The sequence below is a fragment of the Adelges cooleyi genome, unplaced genomic scaffold (genome assembly GCF_023614345.1).
Source record: "Adelges cooleyi isolate 19-005CV unplaced genomic scaffold, UGA_ACOO_1.1 ACOO_flye_CR_arks_rails_tigmint_CR_PRNA_8, whole genome shotgun sequence".
Taxonomy (NCBI): Eukaryota; Metazoa; Arthropoda; class Insecta; order Hemiptera; family Adelgidae; genus Adelges; species Adelges cooleyi.
In genome coordinates, this window is record NW_026096513.1 from 3,307,993 (window position 1) to 3,334,126 (window position 26,134).

At 29.3% G+C, this 26,134-nt stretch overlaps 2 protein-coding genes across 2 annotated transcripts in view; both read left to right on the plus strand.

Annotated features, from left to right (window-relative positions):
• Window positions 1-26,134, plus strand: part of LOC126845729 (probable protein BRICK1) — a 195,687-nt gene that overhangs the window by 97,738 nt on the left and 71,815 nt on the right. The gene's annotated exons all lie outside the window — the stretch shown is intronic.
• LOC126845727 (zwei Ig domain protein zig-8-like) overlaps window positions 1-26,134 on the plus strand; it is a 146,099-nt gene that overhangs the window by 76,369 nt on the left and 43,596 nt on the right. Inside the window, exon 2 of the mRNA XM_050584578.1 lies at window positions 7,070-7,245. Within this exon, the coding sequence (XP_050440535.1) occupies window positions 7,070-7,245 (176 nt within the window). The remainder of the gene's footprint in view (window positions 1-7,069; window positions 7,246-26,134) is intronic.

Here is a 26,134-nt window from a genome sequence, read left to right on the forward strand (position 1 = left end):
TAAAAGTGCTTCCTTAATTTTCTGCGTGTCAAATTGAAGGGGATATATGTTAATAGATAAAAATGGTTAATAAGTCGATCAACGAGTGTAGTGAAAATGTCTTAAAAAATATAATAAGCAAATATAAGTGTATTATAAAATGTTTTAACTAGAAAAAAAATTGTTTTTAACACTTTCTTTTTTAACTATAAACCATAATTTAACTATTATGTAAGGATACGACCTTTTAATACTCTGAAACTTAACTACATCATAAGAACTAACTTGATTAAACACTAACCTTTTTTTTTTGAGAGGACGTCAATACTGCCATTGCTTTGTTAACGTGAGATTACTCTTGTATTTGTGTCTGTTGTTATGATTTTAAGTGGCAATAACTAATAAGGGCGCCTGTTGGTAACGTCCGGCGCCCGGCAGTCGGGCTGATGTTTCATAAGGGTTTTTGCATGGCATTTCTTGTAAATTGTATTGATGCTTATTAATATGTTGAACTATTTTCATTTATTTCTTCACTTACTTGCTTATAAAGTTTTTTTTTATTTTACCATCCAAATTTATAGTTAAGCAAAAATTTTTTTTTTTTATAATATTGAATGAAAAAAAACTGCATTAACAGTCTGTCATTTAGCTGAATAAACAGTCCCATAATTTTATTTACTTACTAATTGGCAACTAATTGTTTCGATTAGCTGACTGGTTATGCGGACGTAGCGAGCTTGATATTAAAAATTCATACTCAATAAAAAATATAGTTTAAATAATCCCTTTGAAATTATTCTGGCGTTTATTGAAGCATTGATTCGTTCCAATCGGTGTGTTTAACATTTCATTTTTTTTAATTTTGAAACTTCCAAAGTTTTTAATTAAAACGAAAAGTTTTTCTGGTGTGCTTTGCGTTTTTGATTGAGACGTAATTATGTTCTGCCGCCTTTAATTTAAAATCAAAAATGCTCATTGACCGTTTTTCTCTAAAAACTTTCATTTTCTGTGCCATATAAAAGTTAATTTATGTATTCTGGACATAGAACATGAATGATAATGTCTTAATTCTAAAATAGCAATAAAAGACGTATCAAGTTTTTATAATAAATAGGTTAGTAAGACAGTAAATATTTACCGAACAAATATTTAGGGTTGAGTATGATGGTTGATGTTATTAAAATTAAAAAGTTGATGTGCCCTTTGCGAGTATAAAAAGAGTATAGAAATATTATAAAAGAGAAGTAAAATATTGAAAAAGCGATAAATTAAAACAGAATAAGTACTCGTATAAAAGGATATAATTTTAAATTGGTTTAAAAAATGTAATAATGTTGAATGTGATTATTGTTCAAAAAGAGTTAAATTAAGGGGAAAATGTATGGTCATGAGTCTTTTTTTTAAGATTTAACTATAAACTTCGATGCGGAGCTGAGAAGGTATTGTATTTACAATGATGTTTTTCTATTATATTTTTGTATCTGTACCCACGATAGTTTCTATGCCGCTGAACAACAGGTCAACAGGTAATACAAATATTTTAATTATATTGTTATTTACGACATATGGGAAACTATGGTAATACATTTTTATAGACAGACAAAATGGTTGTACGTATTTTCTAGATTAAATACATGTATTAGTAAATAGCATTTTTTTTTTTAAGTAAATAGCAAAATATAACAAATTATATCAATGATAAGAAAAATATGTAAAATATTATTATTTAAGTATACACAATTATTATGGATGAAATCCAAATTAAATTGTTTAAACAGTAAAAAAGAAATACGAGTAAGTGAAAGGAAATGAAAAGAATCAATAAAAGATCCAATGAAAAAATGGATATGATTAAATGTGATAGGAATGATAAGGCATAATATGGCATACATACAGCATATTTGCTTATGGCGGCGGTGTCATTGGCTTGTATGGTATGTATAAAAAAAAGCAGACGAGGTCTTAACTCCATTTATACAGTATGGGGTTGAATAAGTGAAGAGGGGTAGTAATCACATAAATATTAATGTGAACTTATTATATATTAAGCTCGTGGTTCGGAGAAACAGTATGCATAAGGTCGTGTGTGTGCATAATGTACAAACGTCATCGTTTTAAAATTCATCTCACATTTCCTTAATTCATAAAGGCATTTCCTATGCTATGAAATGCGTTAACTTTCAACAGTGTAAGTAGTATCGATTTGACGGCTTGTATTTAAATATCTTACAGCTGTGTATGCCTACCTTTGTTTCTATTTACGCATCACAGAACATTCGATATTATTTTAATAACATGTGTTCCGCGCACACCAGTAATTTGATGACCGAAACTTTTGAGTAAGGTCTCATAGTTGCTAACAATTATTACCAACAGCGTTATTGCCTAATATTATTAACAATAACAAATCCATTGATGTCGCGAGCTAAGGCGCAGAATTAAATTATGCCATCTGAGAAACTCGAACCAAAGAACCGCACTCTAAGCTTAAATCATAATAGATAACAGAAATTCTAGAATTGTGTATCCAGACAACATTTGCAAACAAATCCAATTTGAATCAGCTCAATAAGCTATTCGCTATATCCCATAATTTTGTTAAAATACCTATTCGGACTATTACTGCACAGTACAGGGGACAAATACTATATAGCAACAAAGAAAACAGAGCAATGAATTGATTTAAAACAATTACAAATATTTAGAATACAAATATCGGTATAAAAATAATATTTAACCTGCGATAAGAAATAGGTATCCCCGTCTGTTGTGTTTGTTTATCCATAAAAAAAGTTGTCAAGATTATCGAAACTTAACTGTTATTTTTTGTCTGATAAAGCATTTATTTGCATTTTTAAGTAAAACTGAATAGAAAATGAGATAGAGGATAAATGAAATATAATAAATGTGGTATAATGAGGAAGAGTAACGTAGAATATAAAAGAAAATAACGGATACAGTTATGGAAATTATATCCACATCATTCCTTATTTAATTTAGCTTACTCAGTATTTCTAGATTAAAAAATGTCGCGTTATTTATGCGCAATAAAAGATTTTCTTTAATAATAAGCACCATATAAATGAACGTATATTAGTCATCAGTTTGAACAAAAATCTTTGGCGGTTTTACTAAAAAATATTCACAAGCAACCAACAGTCATTGTGTACTGCAAGATAATTGGTACTGTTTTCTATACTCGCTTCTTACTTTAAACAGAGTACATAGTGTATTATGATTTAAAAATTACAATTATAATTTTTTCAATAAAACAAATTAACTCGAGAATAATTATAATGTTATATTAAATTTTAAATAATAAATGCAAGTACCTACAATAATTGTGTTATCTAACTCATTAATGATACAAAAAATATTTATTTTGTTTGCGTCCTAGGCACAGGAATAAATTAATAATAGCAAACTTTTTGCCAGCTCACGATAATGGAGTCGTGCATAATATAGTAACAGTAAGTAAAATCTAATTTAAACCAGAACAAAGAAACGGCAACAAAGAGTTTCAAACTCGAACGAATAATTATTATTGATTCGGGTGGCATAGAGAATATGCTTGTTGGTGAAATACTAATGAGTTTGAATGATCGAATGATACTATAAATTACCGTGGTCGATTATTTTATTAGAATATATAAATTAAACCGTCAAAATAACGTTATTATAAATTAACGATTTTAAATTATCCAATCACGATTAGCCGAGTATTATTAAATTTGTACCGACGAACACATACGGTTGGGAATGGGGTTAATCGCGTTATAAAGTCTCCGAACGGCGAAAGTCTATAATTTAGTGGTGCACTAGAATTTTTGATTGTATCACCATATTTTCTTACATATTATTTTCTTTGTGCGCGCGTTACCAAACTGGAGAAAGAAGGCCCTCCCTCGGGCACAGTTGAAGAAACGGTTGCAAAACTTGAGAGACACTACGTGTTTGCTATTAAAATGTTTACATTTAATATTTCACTGGGACGCCGCGGCTGTTTGGTTATCTAAGCGCAGTTCGCCATTGTTTTGCGTTTTACAAAAGCCCCAGGGAGAATATATAGGTCATTTTAGATAAGGCCGATATTGCGCGTCCAAGCTAATTCGGAAACTGCACGTTATCGTTGTAATTTCGAAGCTTAACGACGCCGGCCAAGTATAGGCGAACGACTAAAGATGGGTTTTGAGATGCAATTATTGCCGTTTCTCGATGCTGCCTGTTATTATTATATAATTGTACACTTCTCGGCGGGGCTCACGTCCTCCTCCCCCCCCCGTGTACGCGGCAAGAAGACCGAAGTGACAAAATACCGTCGTATTGAGTTGTCATAATAATATTGTTATTATTATATTATTCATCATCTATTGTAATCCGCGAGGCGAGGCGTAGGAAAATTATTTTTAAAAAAAATATCGCTTTCGTTCGAAAATCTGACAATGGCAGACGGCGCGGGGTCGAGTATAGGTAGGGTGGGGGTGAAAGGGGGCAAAATGAAAACCGTGATTGATATCGTTTTGCAAACATCGATTCGGTTGCTCGATGAGGTCGGACAAGAGAGCGGCGCGGCGGGCACGCGTGAAGGAAAGACAAGGCGGGCACAACACACCGGTTGATAGATTGTTCCGGTGGTATCCACTCCCCGGCCCATGGGCCGGCACGCAATATCCCCCGCTCTCTGATTTCTTGTTCCGACCCCGTGACGGTAATTCCGTGGGAAGCAAAAACGAAACAAAAGACAAAAATAATAATAAATAATAATACTTAATATTCATTATAACGTTCAACAGGAGATCACTGCCACCGCACCGTGGCGGCCGCCCACGCCGTCCGACAACCGCCGCATCGTCGATCTCGTCTCGGAAAGAACACACATTTTTTTTTTATGCCGAACAAAAGTAATCGAACGCGTTCGTTAGGAATCATTCGCCGGGTCATATATACTTGTATTATAAAAAAAAAAGGCTCAAAGTTATTTTTTCTAAGAAAGGTATTACGTATTATATTTTAACAGCTTGCGTACGAGTCCGCAACACCACGGGATACATTTTATGTATCTAAAGTGACTAGTAAACATATCAAGTTTCTGGCTAATATTTTAGTGTTTTCATAATATCTGGCCCAAACCAATTCATAGAGAATTTGGCCCCTTAAATTATTGAATTTATTATTCATTTATATTTTGAACGTTGTGAATACAACATAATATATGCCCCCAGTATATTAAAAAGCACAAACAAGCTAGTATATTAAAACATCAAATTTCTGGCTAATATTGTAGTGTTTATATCTGGCTTAAAACAATTCATAGAGAATTTGGGCCCCTAAACTCCCACCCCTATCTCCCATCCCTACCTCCTACCCCTATCTCCCACCCCTATCTCTCACTCCTAACTCTCACCCCCTAACTCTCACCTCTATCTCTCACCCCATATATCCTTCCCTTATCTCTCTTATCAGATAAATCAGCTGTTATTTTTCGTTATGATAAGCGGTGTCGGTGTCGATTTTCCGTGTGTGTGCCATAGCAAAGACATAAAAATGTCAAAAGTATTTAACAAATCGACAAGTCAAACAAATAAACAAACTTAATATAGATTTTAGCACAGCAAGTAGATACTAGTTACCAGTAAGCGGATGACATTTTAGACCGAAAATAATATTATTCGCTGTGATGGCCTGATAAATAATAATTAACCTTTGTACTATTAATATAGCTTTAAATGATATTAACACCTCTTTCACGGCGACGACGTCGTATTTCTTTACCCATTAATTTTTAATTACCAACGTTGTATTTAAAATATAAGATATAAAAAACCTTAGATTTATGTATTCAGGGTACGAAATAGAAAATACCATTTAGTACGTTGAATACGTATTTAATACACGGACCTAACAAAAATACCCATTTGATCCTGATCTGAGCAGAATACAAAAATCAGTTAATGCCAAAAGCATAAAACCTAAATACCGCATAACCGTCTTCTGATATTTTAACGGTCAAATTTGATAATACCGGAACAAAGCATGCATGAACGTTACGGGCAGTAAGTGGTTATACGTGACCAAACTCGAGTTAAACCGAAAGATAGAAATAATGATAGCCAAACTTCTCCAAAGCTCTGGTATAATTATGTAAACATAATTGGTCCGCAGAATAATAATACTTTTTTTTTGCTAATCCGTTTTGCTAAAAATTAAATTAAACATTTTTTTTAATGACGTGGGAAAGTTACATTTAAGAAAAATGTTGAACAAAATGTTTTAATTTTCATTACAAAGCCGCTCAAATTTTTAGGCAAAAATATTAATACATTTTTTTTACGCTTGAAACGACTTCATTTCCGAATAATAAAATTATATATTTATAGTTTGACAATGTGTACATCTAAAATACATTTTTATTTGTTTACTTTTACTTACTAAATAACACACTGTTGATTTTAAATTCAACAAAAATATATTATTAACTGTTTTAGTAGTCGATACATGTAGAATAATATTTTATTTTAAATACGTTTTATCATTGAATGTATTATATACTCAATGGTTTTATATACCATCCCTATACCTATCTTATATCACTTATATAATATATATTACACTCAATATAAATTTTAAAATATATTTTTTTGGCCAATCCCAAGCCAGTTTAATTTTTATAGTATCAAGCTATTCTAAAAATAAAATCAATTATAGTTAATGAATAAAACTAAAATAGGAAATGTACTTCTTTTAGCTTTATAACTAATCTCTAAAAAAATAAGAAGTATTAAAAAATTGATTTTTAGCCATTCCGGCAAGTAGCTGTAATTTTCAATACTTTTAGCTCAGAATAAAAAAACATTTATGTACGCGTGTTCTGATAATTGTATTCACTTATCTAAAATTGTGTTGGGTATAAATAGCTTAATATTACAGACGGACTGACATAAAAAACATCTACCGCCCTATAATAATTTTGATTAAATATACTACTTTAAGTATGCGTAATTAAATGTACTTATTTTTTTTGTATCATTCCTTTGCTTTGAATTGAAACCTTTGAATATATTTATTTATTTATATTTTCGTTTCATTTTAGAAATGGCGTCTGGTTCTATTGATCACAAAGTACCGGATGAAACAATTTCGCCATTGATTGAAGCAACGTCCATACGAGGTCCTTACTTCGATAAGACGGCATCGAAAAACATTACTGCGCTCGTAGGTCATACGGCTTATTTGAACTGCAGAGTCAGAAACCTTGGAAATCGGACGGTAAGTACCTACTTTATAACATTTTATTAAAACAGCTGCGAACAGGGTAACGTTGGAAAACGTCTAAAGTAAATTTCCAATGTGTGAGACAATCGCGTTTCTTTTATCGAAAGTTGTTGGGGATTCGTGACTTTACCTTTTTTTTGTATTCGTTACATACTTTTTCCCCCATAAGGTGCTAAAGTAAATTTGTAAAAAGATATTTGGTTAATTAGGTAAAAAATGATAAATTAATCAATATGGAATATATTATTATAGCAAAACGATTTTTTTTTTATTTGAAACTTTGTCAATAAAAATTTGTTTCTACGATCAAGGAAAACAAAAAAAAATAAAGTAAGAAGTACATAAACAATTTAATATGAAAATATAACAGGATAAAATGATTAAAACAATAAACTATCGTATGAACAATGTACATACTAATATTTAAATATATACAGAAGATAAATTCGTTCGACGTGCATTTTTAAGAGAAGGACATTTTAAACGTCTTCTTCTTCTTTTTATTTTCGTGTTGGACTAAGTGACTGGTATCACATAAAGCTTCATTGCTGTGATAAAGGCGCAAAGGGGAATCATTCAGGGATAGTTTGTGGGTATGTGCCGGGAGACAATTATGACATAAACGCAGTCGAGAAACGGGAACAATCATTTTCCTACTAACGTTCAAGTGGTGGAACCATGGATTAAGAGTGGGATATTGAACAACCTTTCTGTACTTAGTGGCATAGGCGACCGGAAGATTATTCTAGCAAGACTACCAAGAATTTGATGGCAAATAATAATTTAAAAATATTGCAGTAATATGTTAAATTATTTATGCAATTGTGTTACATAATATATTGTATTTATTACATTATTATAGTAATATTATACTATGTTTTACAAGTCTGAACATTCATTTTCAAGGTTCACTTTAACACCTTGTTCAATGAAAACCACCTGAATACAGGCATGTAGAAATTATTGTGCACTATATTTTTTGAAAATTTTTAAGAAATATTTTAAAGTTGATTTAATGTTGATTTATATATACGATTTTCTCAAAAATCTCTAACCAAACTTTTTTTTATTAAGGGATCACCCTTCTTCCTCAAAAAAATGCTTTGTGAAAAATTACACTTTGATCGTAGTATACTTCTGAGTTGCTATGGCAGAGCGAATGAAAAATATAGTAACTGCAAAATAGTTTCATTATGTTGTTAATTACGGTTAATGGAAAACAACGGCAACAAACTATTGTACACAGACAATCGGCCATAATCGTATCCCTAATACTTAGAATATAATATCAAGCGCATTATAGCTTTCACAAAATGCTTTTATTGATTTTTGTATTTCTACAGTCTATAGATTCGCATAGAAGCGTTAATTACAAAATCATTTTATCACTGAGTTACAATAATTAATCCTGTAGACCTGTGCCCCCCCCCCCAACCCATATGCTCAGTCTTCACTAAACTGATTTTTTTTTTATTATACACAAATTATCAGAGTAAAAAATTGAACTATCGACAAATTGCAATTGCAAACACCCAATTATAGATATTAAAATACTTCTTCTTTGTTCTATAGTAAATTAATGAAAATTAAGTTCTCTTCTGGCATTCCGCAGTACAACAAATGCTGAGCCTAAAGGCATACGCAATAATTTGAAGGCCATATTTCACGTAGTGTCAAATATAGCAAAGATCGTTCATTAGATTAATTTACTAAAGACCGCAGCAACCCTTAGCTAAATGATCATTGTATTCTAATTATAGTCCAGTCAATTTAAAGGGTATTCCATCTAAAAGTCACCTTTGTACGAAGGACACAAAATTAGAATGTCTACCCTATGTATATTATACAATACCATATAACTATTTAATTTTCTTTAAAAGTTTTAACAAGTACAACTAAAACAAAATTAGTACAAATTTTGACTTTATATTATTTAAAAACAATTTGGTAAACTCCCAACATACACATACATCTTACACGATTAACTAATGGGTGCAATTAAAAACAAATGTTTTCTAATTAAACCAAACATTTTTCTCGTAAGTTATTTTCTAACTTTAAATTATTTTTCTCCTTTTATCTATCTAGTGGATACCTCTATTTTATAGTTCTATCACAGAATATATGAATTCCATTTGTTCTGTTGTGTTACAGCTGGAAATATAATAATAGGCTACTTGTTTTTATTTTTCTAATAACATGATACACACTGGCAATCTCTAAATCTAGTTTTGATATGGTCATAGCCACACAATATATTTTTTTACTAGTCCTAACACAGTAATAAAAAAGTCAAATAAAGTGCAAATAAAAATTAAAATAATGTATTTTTCATAAAGCAAAGTTTGACCGAACAAATTTTTTATACGCTTTAAATATATTATAGTGGATATCCCTTTGAATTTCTAATATTCTTGAAATAGCACAACGAATATGTTTTTTTTAATATTAAGACGAAGGATGGCCTTATTCAGGTTGGTCATTGTGTAAAAGTATTGTGGTCTATTGTTTCGTGTCCACGTTTGACGCTTTACCAAATTAAGTCTGACGTTGTTGCCTCAACTCTAATCACACGGTATTATAAAGGGTTGACGTCTACCGAGACACATGACCTCGGCGAGTGTATGCATAAAATTATTATTATTATTACATAAAATGAGTCGTGGAAGTGACATTTTAACGGAAATAATTATATTTATAACCGTAGTGGCACGAGCCATCGGAAGTCAACCGCTCGAATTTTACACGACAGGGGAATAGCCTGATATAGGTGGAGACAATAATCTAAATTCCCGAAGGACGGTTTTGAGGAAGGGTTACGAGGAATAAAGGTATTCATTGTTGTGTTCGTTATTGGAGAACACGATTAGAGTAAATGGACATCAAACCCAGGTGAACACGATCGGACTATATCCGGCTGTGTAATTAATCATAGGCCCGAATTTCCGGAGAACGAGACCCGGTTAGGTTATTTGTCTGCAAATTCAAAACAGCCCCGCTGGCCAAACCTCCCTCCTAAACCCCTTTTTCATAATAACCAACAATACCCGTACCCATGTCATCCGTGGCACCGTCGTCCAGCCAACTACGTTCAAGCGGGGAGTTGAGTTTATTTTTGTTTTTATAACGAAGGCAAAACGAAAATTGGGATTCCACGGGAATCTCTGTAAAGGGTTCCGCCCAACTCGAGTTGTAAGTACTCGAAACTCAAAACCGTCGTGTACAAAAAAGATGTCGCACTCAAAAAACAAACAAAAAATATTATACCCATTTAGTATCCTTTAAAATCAATATATTTCAACAACGATTTGCGTAGGTAGGTACCTGGAAAATAAATATAAGTACCCACATTGCTATAGATCCACGTTAAATTCAATAACATTCCATTGTAGTCGGGACTTCATATCGGATTCAGATTACAACATAATGTATAACGAATGAACACTAATACCAATTCAAATATGGTATTCTGCCAAAATAGTTGAGCCATAAATGTTATTAAAAACAAAAAAGTACTATGTATAAAACTAATTGTAAATACTATTAGGTTTTTTTTAATTAATGAGTGAAACTTCTTAAGTTTCTGTGTCGAAATTACATAGTTTTATAAAATTTAAAAAATAAAAAAGGGATTAATGTGTTTTGTAAGCAGACTCTTTAACATCACGTGCCATAGAAGTTTTAATTAGAATAAGACATAATGTCTTAACGATACATAGCGCTCCCTTGGAATCGTATATATATATATACAATTCTTTAAAAACAAAAGTTTATTAGGTAGTTGTTTTAAGAAATTACTGCTGTAAATAGTCATTATATAACACAATAGAGCACGTTTTTAAAATATTGTTTAATTTGATTTGGCCATTTTTCCAAATTGATTTTAGGCCTCTTTGATATTCAACGTCTATAAATATTAGTTATTACCAACCAGAGACGAACTTAAAACACCTAAACTAGAATGAGATCTACAAAGATATTCTACTTAAATAGAATGGTGTTCTATAATAATAAATATTTATGATAGCAAACCATGCACGATATCTCTGTACCTGTCGGGTCTGTTATCCGCTAAAGATAAATCTGATAATAATTTAATATTCCTATATAATTTAAGTCCTCCTAATATATTAGCTAGACCTTCGCCTATTATACATTATAAATTAAAATCAGTGTATTTAGGTATTAACACAATAATGGTAGGTATACCAGTTATTTATATATTTTTAAGATTTTGATCTTCATTTCAAGCACATAAAATATAAAGCAAACAGGTTTTATTTTTTCAAGAAAACCTGTAAAGTTTATAAACGCTTTACAGCGCTGCACACACCAATGTTTTTCGAAAATTCATATGTCTCCGAGTTTTAACACAATATACGTCGTCGAGGGAGTTTCGTCTTAAACAAAATTGATGCCAGGACTTAATGAACCATACTTGTTTCCTACGCTTTCAACGTTAATGTGCACTTAATTTTCTTTTATGCTATGCAGGGGAGCCGTTTATATTGTTTAAAAGCCAAAATACACCCTTAATATCACAAAATCCACCAATACACACATTTTATTAAAAAGCGACGTAGTGGTAAAAAAATAAAAATAATAACGATAATCATCATCATTGAAAATTGTAAAAGCCTTGTATAATATTTTATTTCACTTCAACGTCGAATGCAAATAATATTACTTTTGTATCCCTACTTATTTTTACTTGCTTATTAAAAATATACTACTTTTGTAAGGCATCGCATCCCAAAGACCATGCTCGAGTTGAGTTTTGTTTTTTATACTGTTGTCTGGTAAATTACATCCTTTATTGTATACAAACATAATTAAATTACAAAGCAAAAAAAGGAAATAATGCTGAATATTTAACCTTATTTTTAATGCTCCGGAGGTTGTTGGTTCAGAAGCAGTCTGTGTTTTTGTAAAGAATTTCTGTCGAACACTTACTACTACTACTACTTGGTCGCGTTGAAAATGTTTTCTTAGAAGTATACTACTTAATATTATGTTTTATTATTATACCTCGTTAGTCGAATTAAAATAACCAATATTAATAAACAACACAAACTATTTTGTTTAAATGAAATAAAAATATATAATTTAAAAAATTGTTTGCATAAGAAACTAGTTTCTATCCTTTAAATGATCACCTGATGCTTTAGGTACATTAATCTATTCTTTATTTTTTAATAATATATTAAAATTCCAATGAGAATTCAACAAATATTAATGATTTAAAAAACTGATAATATTATTTTACTTAATGCCAATCAGTCAGTATTTTAATACTTAATTTTGAAACGTTTAAATATTACTTTAAAGTTCTAGTACCATTCTTGTATGTCAGTTTAAATTGTGTGTCTACAAAGACTGAAAATGGGTATTAGTAAAATCATTCCAACGAATGAAACAATAGCGAAGGGATTTACAAAGTACAAACTATAGTAGGGCACCGGAAGTCGTTTAGCCTTTGGTCGAAGGTTTTGTGCTGGTTTCATGGAAATTTCTAATCCTCCAACGATGCCGCTTAAGTGTTTCTCTTTTGTTTGGCCCACGCACATTTTTTCGGGCAAACATATAACGAAAAAAACAAGTTAAGTTACTGTTTAGTGCACTTCACTCGGGATAGTTGTAGTGCCCATTAAGTTCATTTTCAGCTCTTAAATGACGGTTGCGTAATTCTTTAGATATACTATCTAACCGAGGTTTAATTTCTCATAGAAATAAAGCGTCCGGAATACCGTTTTAGGGCGAGTTCTAATTTTATTTTCTACTCGCCATTATAACCATTAAAATTGTAAAAACCCTATGCAGTTAAAAGTATTCTATTGTCTCTATAACCGTTAAACAATATTTTCATCATCTAATGTAGGTCGATTGCGATTTACAGAAAGTCCCACGTAAACCTAGTGATATTTTTTAGACACAGTTTGTATTAAATTATTGTTTGTAATAAAGCGCAAAAGGTAGATGGCGATAAACTGTACGGTTTGCATTTAGTATAAATAAGAAATTCTGATTAAGACTTTCCCAGAAGCCACATTCTTCACAAAGAAAACTGCGGCACAAAAAATAAAATAAATGTGTATGAAAAAATATAATGTTAATTTTTTTCATTGAATAACAAATTAATTAATTTAAATTTTAACAACAGAATAGTCCTATGTTAAAGTCGTTAAAATACACCAAAGTTTAATAATTCGTGGTTTTTTACCATCTATTAAACTTTTACAAGTGAGATTAAGTACATAAACTGCTGTGTTTACCTCCTTTTTAAGATTTTTTGTTATGTTCTTAGCATGAGACTTTACCTTAGCATGATTTTATTGTCCTCTCCGCCTTCACAATAATTTGTTCTTGGTTCCATCTAATCCTTTTGTTCTGGTGTATATGGTATTATCTTTTCATGTCGAATGACGCAATTATGTAATATACCTTTTGGCTTTTACATTATGGTTAATAAATTATAATCAATTTTCTTTTCTTAAGGTTATTGCCTTTATTCCTGAATCAGTATAAACACTTTTTATATATTAAAATATAGTTTATCTTTTACTTAATTTGTATGTTTTAAATAAAACACAGTTCTAAAATTAGATTAATTGTCCTTGAATAACAAGACATATTTTGAGTGGCCTAGTGACATAACTTGAATAGGTCTACTAATATACTAATCCTCCAAAATGTCAAAGTCAAATGACTTTCAAACAATCGCTTCGTTTGCTTTCCAATCATGCAATTGTCATTTGTTACGTACAAACTGATTTCCCTCATTCACAACATACAAATTATGTCTAAGTAAACAAGTTTTTGTTGCTTATTTACGCTGAAGATAAGGAAGATGAATGTTGGAAAGTACATAAAGCGAAGGGATTGAAGTTGTTTGGGAAGACATAATATAATAATAGGACGGTGAATGAAATCCCAAAACATAAAAATCAATGCTTAGTTGTATACAACATCTTTGCCTCACACATCACGCGACATAATCAAAAGGACTACAATAATAATGTAAAACCCGTTGACTAAAAGTTACACGGGACCAATGCTATACCTTTTACTGTATTTTCAGAACAAACTAGAATTAAAGTTTAAATATACAGGCGATGTACCTTTTCTTTTCTGAACTCAATTATTACAAATAAAAGGACAACTCGCAAAAGCAAGGCATAACAAAACACATATAATTTGGCGTTTCGTATAATATATATAGTTGCAATAAAATTTATATTAATTGTGTTGGCGACTGGCGTACACACACATAGTAGTTGAACCGTGTACTAACAAATCGAATTCCGGTTGAATGCGGTAATCGACATCCGGCTCGTGGATAACGCTGTTAATCACTAGACTGTGTTAAAAGTTTAAATTAGAATTCGACCATAGTAACTATTGGGTAACTAACGTACATTTTCTCCCATTTTATTGCAGGCAAAGTTAAAAACTACAATATATATCCAAACAAGCAAATTTTTTTTTATCATTATTACTAAACCTATTTCCCTAAATAGACATAATTTCTCTTTTAACTCTATGATCGATTAATACTTATAAAAAGAATATATAAAATCATTAAGGATAGTGGCATTGTATATTAGGTGAGTAGTTGTGAAGGTAGGCCAACAATTATATTTTGTATATATACTAGGCCTTTTTGAAATATACTTAAAAAGTGTTTTTAATTTGGGTCAAACTACTCATCCACACTCTTTCATTACTTCCTACAAAATGTTTTAGTGTAATACCGAAAAAGAAAATTTAGAATTTACTATCTTCTTGGATTGGTTAATTTTAACATTAACTATAATAACACTTAGGATTCATCTAAGAGTCTGTCTGGTCTAGTCGGTAACATACACACTTCGCATTCGTTTTTACTGCGTCTCTTACCATTTCGAAAAGTGTAAATAATATAACCTTAAGTTGAGTAAAACGTGAGATAGTCTGTATGTAAAAACTAAAAACATACAGGTGTACAAAAATAATTGTATTTTTTTGATAACTTACCTCTGTTTGAAAAATTAAAATGTTTGTTTTTGAACTACTTGCATACTACACAATTATTTTTTCAATTACATTTATTATCTCAAACTTAAAACAGTTAATTTAATTAAAAAACTTCGTAAAAACATATATCGCCACTTTTAAACTACATTCGAATATTACATTAATTTTGACAACTGTCACTAGTAATATAAAATCAGAACTTTATAATCAAATTGTATATAGGTATATTTTAGATAATTTAAGTTTTGGTAATATGTATATACTTTTATTGCTTTTATTTTAAAAGTTTTAACTGTATTACAATATTCTTTAAAAATATTTTATGATACTTTATATTTCATATACTTTTAATAATGTCATATTAAAAGAAGGAGTATATTTAGATGAAACATTCATCTCAAATTATGACTTAATATAGTTTTAATTTAGTTTACCCGAAAGAATAATAATTAACGATTATTTTTCTCATTACTTTTACATTAAGTTACATTGATAACATTTTTAAATTAATCATATTAAATAAATATTCAAAGTCGAGTTATGCTTTTGGTACTTTGCATGACGAAAATCGTAATATTGTATGAGAACATTAACAAGAGTGTAGACCATTTTGGCCTTCTGATGAATATATAATACGTATAATAAGATCTAACTTAAAAAGGTAACTTGTTTATGAAATATTCAGTAGTTGGTTAATGGAATGTGGCTTTTTTTTGTGTATGTTTTAACTTGTTTACCCAAAATTGCTTGTAAATATTTAAATTCGAAATGATCCATGTATTAACAGTTTTTTCCCCTCTTTTTTTGTTTTTACATGCTCATAAAAGTGCCGTCAGGCTAGTTTTATTATTATTTAAAAAAAAAAAAACTGTGTTATTCGAAAATAAAAGTTTTGCAAAAAAACTTGCCATAAGCTTAATTTTAATAAAAACTTATAATTGGTAATTGGTAGGAACCCAAATTTCTATACGTCTAATGGGGACTTTGATTTTATATTTTATAGGAAATGTGAGATTAATAAATAATACTATAAGGCATCACTGATCAAATTTGAAAGTAATAAAATACTAGTATCTAGCAGTAAGAAAACGCTTTGACGCATGTGTGATTACAGTTAAAAAGAGTCTACGAAACAATGTAAATATTTGTTAATACTTCTCATTTTGATTTACTTCAATGCGCCATTTTCAAATGTGATATTATTAACTTTAGATTTAGTACAGTGCCCGAAAACAGTAATAGACGAAAGGTCATTCAGTAAAAAAACTATATTCTGGTACTGAGCTAAATAATTTTTTTTCTTGTCATTAGTAATTAAAATTTGTTTTTGTTTGTATAAAATGCTATCGAATTAGAACTTTATATACTGTAGTCTGTATAAGTTTACAAAAATATATTAATCAAAACAGGCTATTTGAATATAGCTGCGTGCTATAATTTTTAATTTACCAATGGTAATATTTTGACCAGAAACATAATATATTATACATGCGCACATATATTCATAATCGTCCGTGTATAATTATGACGGAAATCCGTTGTCAATTTTGCGGTTGAATCACAAACATTAATTAATAATTTAAGGCATACATTGTCCATGCCACGAATATGATTATACCAGGTATGAAATGTTACATTCGTATTCAGTCAGCTTTTTCAATTACCGACAGTGAAAATTGAATTTAAACAAAACACATAGACACCTAAATAAAAAACATAGTCATGTAAACTTGTAGGCGTTTTTTCGTATAAATAATATTCCTTCTGATATTTTCATTAGTTATTTATAATACATGACACTTTTATTTGTTTGCTTTATGTATTTTATAAAAATATAAGATATATTTTGCCGTGTGTTAAAGCCAGTGAGACCATAAAAAATTACTATTTTACTACAAACATTTAATTTTAATTAGCTACGCCACCATGTTTAAACCTCCAGGGCCTAGGGTTGTGGCTGAATAGCTCCAACTTAAAAACCGCAACGTATTAATATTAAGTGTAAATGTAATAAACGCAAATATTTCATCAAAATATAAATGCGAAAAAAAAACTGTAACATAAAATGTAAAAGTCAATACTTCAGAAATATGAATTTATGAATAATGTATTGATTTTTGTTTTACATTTCTAAACTACAATTGTCCATAATAAATATAGTACATAGTTGTAAAAGTTATTAATGTTGTAATTTTGCTATAGTATAATACCCATTATTCATACTTGTTAATTTTAAATCTACTACGTTACATCATTATAAGGGGTCTGGTAATAATAACATAATTTGTAAATTATTTCTGATTTGTAATTAGCTTATAAATTACAAAGTTTACAAAATAAATTGAAAATTATTTAAACAAACAAATTAAGAAGGTTTACGTTTTTCTATGGCAAATATTTTTAATTTCATGAGAAAATATTATACTTTGGGTTTACTGGGTATAATTGCTTTTACCCTTTGCTGTTCGAATTATAAATGTACACACAGCAACGGACACAAAACTAGAATAGGTTTTTTTTATCTTTCCATTTTTGCGTGCGTTTTACCATTAGGTTTTTTTTTTAACAAGAACCAAAAATAATTTAATACTGTAAAACATTGACAATTCAGTCACGTAGATCTGAAAGTATTTTCTGTGTTTTTGTCCTCGCAATTTTTATCCCACCGCGAGATTTGGTAAAATTAAAAATTAAATATATAGGATACTTTAATTCCATTTTCATACAAAAAGATAATCAACTTAATTAAAAATCAGAAAATATATATTTCTTATAGGTATTTTGATATTATTATACTTATTTAATAATAATTATTTTTAATGGGTTTTTTATACCATTTTTTCTTAGTAAAATTATATAACCATTCAACTTAATGAAAAATTCAGTTTTATAATCAGATAGTAATAATGTGTTTTGTATAAGATTTGATGCTTAAAAGGTATTATAATTAATGGGTATTGCAATACATTAGTGTGGGTTAATTGCAAGTGAATAAGAAAATGTGAATGCAATGTTTCTTATGAAAAGAACCAACAATGTTCGTAATTTATTTAATTATAAAGTAATATATTATTATTAAAAGTGTTGAGTTAAACTTAAAAATTGACAACTACTTCATTAAATAAATATGATTTACTTTTGCTTAATTACATTTACTTACAATACTTTTACGTTTACCTGAGTTGACCTTAACTTTGTAGTATTAACTACTAATATTTATTATTCATTTAAAAAGAATGGATAAATCTATTTTCTACATACAAGCATTATTTATCCCGTTTTTTAGGTACTTGAGTTGAATCAATAGAAACTAGTTTCCAAGGTTGTGGTTCTGTCTAAGTCTAGATAAACCAGCCAAACTTACACAAAGGATTATTAAAGTAGCAATTCAAACAGGAAAGACGCATTTAACAAAGGCTTTGGTCTTGGGGTTTCTAAAATCTATGAAGTTTAAAACTTAAGAACAATATAAATAAACTGATCACTCTTGATTTACAATTTTTCAATTATAGTGGTCCCAATTGTTTATTCAACAACTTTTAATTATTATTTGTTCTCTGTAACATCGAACATAATTGAATTTTAGTTCCAATTTTATTATTCAAGTATTAAATACCAATGTATGTATAAATATTAAATAATAAAATCTTTAATACAAATAATTTTTAAACGTATCAGTTAAGGACAACGTGCTCGAAAACTTATAGGTAAATAATACTTTTAAACGTATTACGTTTACGGTTTAAGAGTTATAATACCAACGATTTCTGTGAACAGCTCTTCGAGATAATTGCCGGACATACAGCGCATGTTGTACCTATATTAAGAGTGCTTACTTTAGTCAGCCAAATCGAAATTTGTTTTGAGCAATAAACAAAAGTTGTTTTGTTTCTTCTTAAAATACATGCCAATTTCTTCAAATAAATAACTGTTCAACAGAAGACGTTTAACTCGTAAATATTTATACACTTGATGGTTTACATAAAGTATTAAATATTTTCATTTAAGTGGTTTGATATAATTCGCTTCTGTTTGTATTATATTTTAATGCAAATATTAATATCTTGTATACGTGCTCTCAATTATATTAAACTCCATTGAAAATCGCATCAACCCCCGCAAGTATAGAATTATTTACCTACAATAATTGTAGTTCACTGAATGTACAATGACGTTTAATAGTTTGTGTGCTCGTGTAAGTTCGGAGTAGAAAGTTTTGGCGTGGCATCGATATCAAAGTTGGGTAATCATGTTGACAACGGAAGACTAGGGTCCCTGACAACTTTGCTGAAAGTTCTTACGGCGATACAGCAACTGTTCAATAATATCAGATCAAAGATAAATCACCAAGCGCGGTAGGTCCCTAAAATTGCAATTTAACCTTCACATAATGTTAAACGAAATCAATGGGATCCGGTTTATGGTTATTTCTTTGCCCTTTGGTTTTTTCATATTTGCCAACGTGCATTCAAAAACATACTACGTAAAAACGCTGTACTAAAGTTGCTCGTAAAATGTAAGTGTATGCGTGAATTTGTTTTTTTGTTGTTGTTACTTTTTAAGTCTATTGCAAAAAAAAAAAAAACGTTCCATTATCCCCAAAAGAATATCATCTCTGAATTCCATTTTAGAAGGTAAACTCATTTTCACTCCGATGCGTAAAACATAAATCAATGTGCTTTGAACCTTCGGGATCCAAGTTAAATTTTAAATAAAACGAAGATTGCGTTATTGTACCATATTGGACATTCGAATTAAAGAATTGAGAAATGGCGTCGGTAATTCAAAAGTTATAACAGAAATAAATATTTATACGTTTCTTTTTTTTTTTAAATTACTTCCAATTACTTTTTACTTTTCTAAAATATTTATCTCATGATTTCGCAAGATGGATTTACCAGCAAGATTACAATTTTATTTTTAACAAATTAATGCAATTTCTCAACTCAATTTATTTATACTTTTATACTAAAATTTTACACGTTATGATATTATATCTTAACTTAATTTCAACATGAAAACAGCGTAGTATTCATACACGAAAATGTTGTACGCAAATTGCAATTGTTTGTTATATAAAATTTAACATAAATTTACCTATTCCTAAAATGTTCAGTTAAACTTAATTGATTGACGACTTTAACTATTAATTTTATAGGTAATAGAAAATTTGTAGATAACAGTAGCCTGTACCATTGTAACATTTAATCTCTACATTTTTAGTATAAAAGCACATTGATACCGATGGTTTCTTACTGTATTAGGCTCTCTAAAGTCCTCTTTGATGTCTCCGACGACTCTGTATTGTACAAATTGATGAAAAATAAAAGTAAAATAGTTATAACAAACATAGGTTATTGTAAATACGTGTTTAAATTATTAGTACATCTTCCTTGTTTATGAGTTGGAAATATGTGGAAAAAGTAATTCAATGTGTATTTTAGTATAATAAAAATTATTTAACTTCGATGAAAAACTGAAAAAAAGGAATTGATGTTTTTTAATCAACTACGAGTAAAATTAAGTGAATGAAATGTGATTGCTTTATGCGATAATAGAATTTCATTAAACCAAGAACATATGCCTAGAAAATAATCACATTTAAGGGGCAATTGTATTAGATCTATTTATAAGGACCATTTATCTTAGATAATTGCCATTGTATGTAATCGTTTGTGAGATATGTGACTTTTGGTTAGACCCACATGCCAAACGCCATAAATAAATTACACTTGTGCGAGTGTTCGTTTTGGCTTTAATGTGTGTTCCGCGATTAGACCGCTCAAAGGTACCACGGAGACTTTCTGTTAAAACGTTATATTTTACACCTTTTGGACAGAAATTGTAAATCTACACTAATTGTCCCTATCCACAGCCTCTCAATCTCTCCTTTTCACTCTACCCTTCTGCCTTTCTTTCGTTCCCTCGTTTTTAAGCTCTCCCCCTCTGTCTATTACTTTCTCTCTCTACCCATGTATGGCGCATTCCGTTCAACTCATTTGCTTTGCATAAATCTACCAAAATCATTGCTACTCTAAAATTATTTGCGTTATGATTAAAATACCAAAATTCTGTGTCTTATCGAGTGTTTATGTCCGATGGAACATTATTTTAGAGTCGGCATACAACAAAAACTCCGCAGACAACAATACAGATGATGTATACGCCTAATCCATTACCGAAAGGATTTACCCTCGATCGCTAAGCTGAGTTAGCTTGATTCAAGAATGGTAGCCATTGTTCTCGGTTATTGTTATTTGGCCGGATATGACTGCCATTTCTTTTAAAATTTAGCTGTCTACACGGAAATAAAAGACGGTTAAATAGGACTGTGCCCGTTTCTATACAATTTTAAGCAAAGTTAACTGAGATAATAATAACTATAAGATAAACCACTAGCGCATAACAGGATTCTTTATTTGAAAATATACAATTATTTATAAAGCAAATAAATTGGCGTTTTAAGGCTTGTATTCAAATCTGCGGTTATAAAAAGAAAATGTATTTATGTAGGTAGACGCACACATACATATAACACAAATCTGTAAATTAAATATAAAATTTGTAATTCTAAAATATCAAATGTCAAACGTAATTACCATTAGACTTGAAACGAAAAGTCCTCGGCTAGCTCACACTAATTAGTGTTAATTAAAAAGTGCAACACTAAAACATTCAACAAAAAACCGAGCTCCGCTGCATGAAGTCCTATATAAATATTAAAGTCTTATTAGGAAAATTAGTATTATCTTAAACAATAAATGTACACAAATAAAATATATTTTACGTGATTCTCGGGTAGTTGATTTTATGTGTATTTAAATACGTTTTAATTTTGTGTGGTTTATTGTGATTTTCATGTATTTAAAAAAATTTAATCTTATAAACACTTATCTGTTGCTAAAATGTGTGAAACCCCCTTCTTGATACATGAACACAAATACAAAAAAAAAATTTGATAAATAAATTTAAATTTCTTTTAATAGTATAAATTTGAATGACATTCGATTAAAAAAAGTTTTTGGACTTTTGGATTTTTAATGCTCTTTTCATACATAGAAAATAATTTAGTCTACAAAAAAAAAACAATAATAATTTTACTTTCAATGTTTTGTGTACAATATAGTCTACTACCGTGTCCTTTGAAGGTAATATGTGAAATATAATGTTGAACAGATAAGATTGGTATTATAATTTTAAACGCATTTCTTGCGGTCTTAGGCCAAACCACTTAATTTTAAAACAACGGTGTGCCTTAAAAACACGAGAAACTATATTTTTAAGTGAAAAATATGAGTCCCTTAAGAGCAAAACCTTGTTAACAACAGCTTAATTTTAAGACCATATATATCAAGCCAGACTTTACCAAAGTCACAAATACTATTCAGGACCGATGGAATGTTTGAGATTTAACCTTGTGTCTTCAATATTTATAAATGACATGTACATATATTTCAAAATCTGGAAAAAAAAACAAAAAAAATAATTGTTCTTTAAATTCTTATATTGACACGTTATGACTTCGCAAAATTTAATGGACATTGTTAAAATATTTACAAGACTTATTTAAGCATGTTTTTACTTAACTACATTCAGAAAACTAAATTGAAATTAAACTTATTGAAAACATAGCGGGAAATTTTTTTTTTCGATTAATTAATGAGCTAAAAGTTTCAACTATTGAGACCGTAGAAGTAGAATTTTTAATTTGAGTCTAAAGTTGTAATTTTGTATTTTCATTTTTAAACTGATAGCCTTGTTGATGTGTCCATGTTATCAATATAATATTTATATATATTGTAAGATTTGTATAATATATTAAATCCATTAGCACCTGAATGAAAAAAAACATTATTTAAAACAATCTAATAGTAAATCATAGGAACGTATTGCACAACTGAAAAAAATATGAGCAGATAATTATTTTTTGACAAATAGCCACAGAAATAATTTCTTAGACTGGGTAAGAAATAAACATTCAGATGTATTGATCGTCTAAAATACAGCAAGGAAATCGTTTTCAACTAGAACAATTTTGAACACAAATTATCGAAGTAAATGGAAAGAGCTTGTATAGTATATCATATCTCTGTAATAAAACATTGTGTAACGCAACAATGAATTGAGTGCAAAGTATGATTAAATAAATCTATCCAAATTGATGGTGCGATAATGGAATGAAAATAAAACTCAATACATTTTCTGTATTATGTTATTACTTGAAATTTCATTGAACTCTTATTCGAATTTGTAAATTATTTTCAAGAAGGATGTATATATAACCCTGTCAATTCAATCCCACGGGAGTCACACTTTTTTTGTTTAACCAAGTCACTGTCTTTTGCCTCAGCGATACATTATTTGGCACTCCTAAATCTTCTTAAATAAAATTCTATGAACTTCTTGTATTATATCTATAGTCACATTTTATGTAAGCTTGTGAGTAATTAAACTTATAATTTAGTGATTTATACATATTACATATATCAACATTATGTAATTGGAAATTATCCAATTATTCAAGTACACACATGATCAAACAATAGTTTCAACAAATGTTTACCAATATTTATCATTTTTATAGTCAGTAACTTCACATACAAATTGCACCATAAAGTTACCGACCGTATAATATGATGTATGGCTTTTATTTGAGAAACATTGTTGCCCATTGATAAGCTTTTGTGCATTTATTATGTATTTACACAAGTTTAAGTTAGCTGTTGGTAGTTGTAACATTTCATATGATATTGCAAAATATTATAAATTGAGAAATCCTAAATTAAAATCTATAAAAAAAAAAAACCGGTTAACAGCTAATATTCCATTTTTGTAGTCTACCTATAGTTAAGTTAACTATATATAAATTATTCACAAAGTAATTATCAAAATATCAACATAATATTGTGTTATTAAGCAAATATGCTGGTTGAACGACTTCATCATCGTTACATGGTTCAAGGAGTACTATTAGTAGCTAAGCGATTTCACTAATAATCCAACTTACTGAATTATTATTGGTCATAGTAATAATTATAGTGTACTTGACCTCTGAGATCAACTCGTACTTATTTGATAAATCATACTAATAACCATAGCGTCCATTAACCATAGTCAGTAGGCCGGTTAACTTATTTAGCTCGGTTGTGACCTAACTCCTATAAATATGACGGAACATCATTTTTTCTTACAATTTATTTTTTTTATATAAAATGAAACAATTTAGATAAAAGGGTTTTAGTTGATTAAATGATTTGTATTACTGTTATATTTATTATTGATTATAACTGTAATTGTATTTTCCCATGTGAGTAATGATTCTGTTAGACAATTGAGTTAGAAACTAAAGCGACGGCTACAAAAAAATCACTAACAGTTGATCCAGCACCTCCGTTATACAACACTTTATAAAGTGAACCATTTTTTTTATTAAAAAAACAAACATATATTGATATTTACATCTCGAGAAAATTTTAAATATTATGTAAGTGTATTTAATTGTTGTTTGGTTGACTATACGTTTAGGGACTGTTCAAATATTTATAACGACTTAGTTCATAATTACTTTATGTGATATACGAGTCAATAAATTGTGAAAATGAAGGCATTATGGTTCACATATAGTTGTTTGATTTATTGAAAGTATTTTGCGAAGAAAATCGTATTAATATTAATAGCAATAATACTGATTTAAGGCCGGACTAGTAAGAAAAAAAAGACCAAAAAAGCGCATAATTTACGACTACGAAAAGTACAAGAGAGTATATTATCTAATCCTGATAATGACAAATATTTAAGAAGTATTTCATATCATTTATAAATGTAAAGCGTAAATATTATTATAATTTATGATTATATTTGAGCATATTTTATTAAAAATAAATAATATTCGACCATACTAATATTCTGTTTTACGATTATTCAATTTTATATTCCTTATATTCATACTGTTGCTTAACAGTTGTCGAAATATTATGTGATATAGATAGTCTTTTTTCTAAAGAACATATTGGGCATTTTGTAACAAATTTATTTGTTGAGTATTTGATTGTTGATTTAGGTCATGTGTGATGTTATTTAGCTTAAAATAATTTTATAAAAAGCTGGTCCAATTAATTAGCTCCTATCAAATTTTTATAATACGATTTTCTTAGTGAAACTAAGAGGCTTATTACGAAAAATAACCTATATAATATCACGATAGTAATGATCAGATTTCCTTAAAAATTACTTTTTTTAAACCAGGAAATTATTATTACTTGTGTCTGATCTTAAAATTATTTATAATCATATACAGTAGGCCAACGCAATTTAATTATTACACTGAGATACTATTTTATTTTTAATAAATTAATTATTATTTACTTATTATTCGACTAATATTATTTACAAAATTATAATGTATCATGAGTCATGAGACATATCGAAGGTGAAAGTGTCAGTTTTTATAAATATATATACATATATAACATTCGAAATCATAATAAATATTCAGATACCGTAATAAATAAAGTTCTTAACCTTCTAACCGCCAAATGTTATTTCACGTGGCACAGTATACTGTCTATGTTGCTTCGATGAAAAATGTGAGAATATATCTAGTCACTAACAAATGGAGAACTTATGGGACAACTCTAACGTTTATTGCCTTACCACCATCGACCGAAGATAACAAATCGAAACCACAAAATATTACAACAACCGTTACATCGTTTGAGGAGGTTTCATATTTATCGAATGAATAAAGTCTTAAGCACAGCGTAAACAACAATAACTTTTCGCGGAAATTCCCAACAGATTCTTAATAAAATCGTGACTTCGCTTAAATTTTAACTAACGAATATAAGTAGATACATATTAATTAAAATAG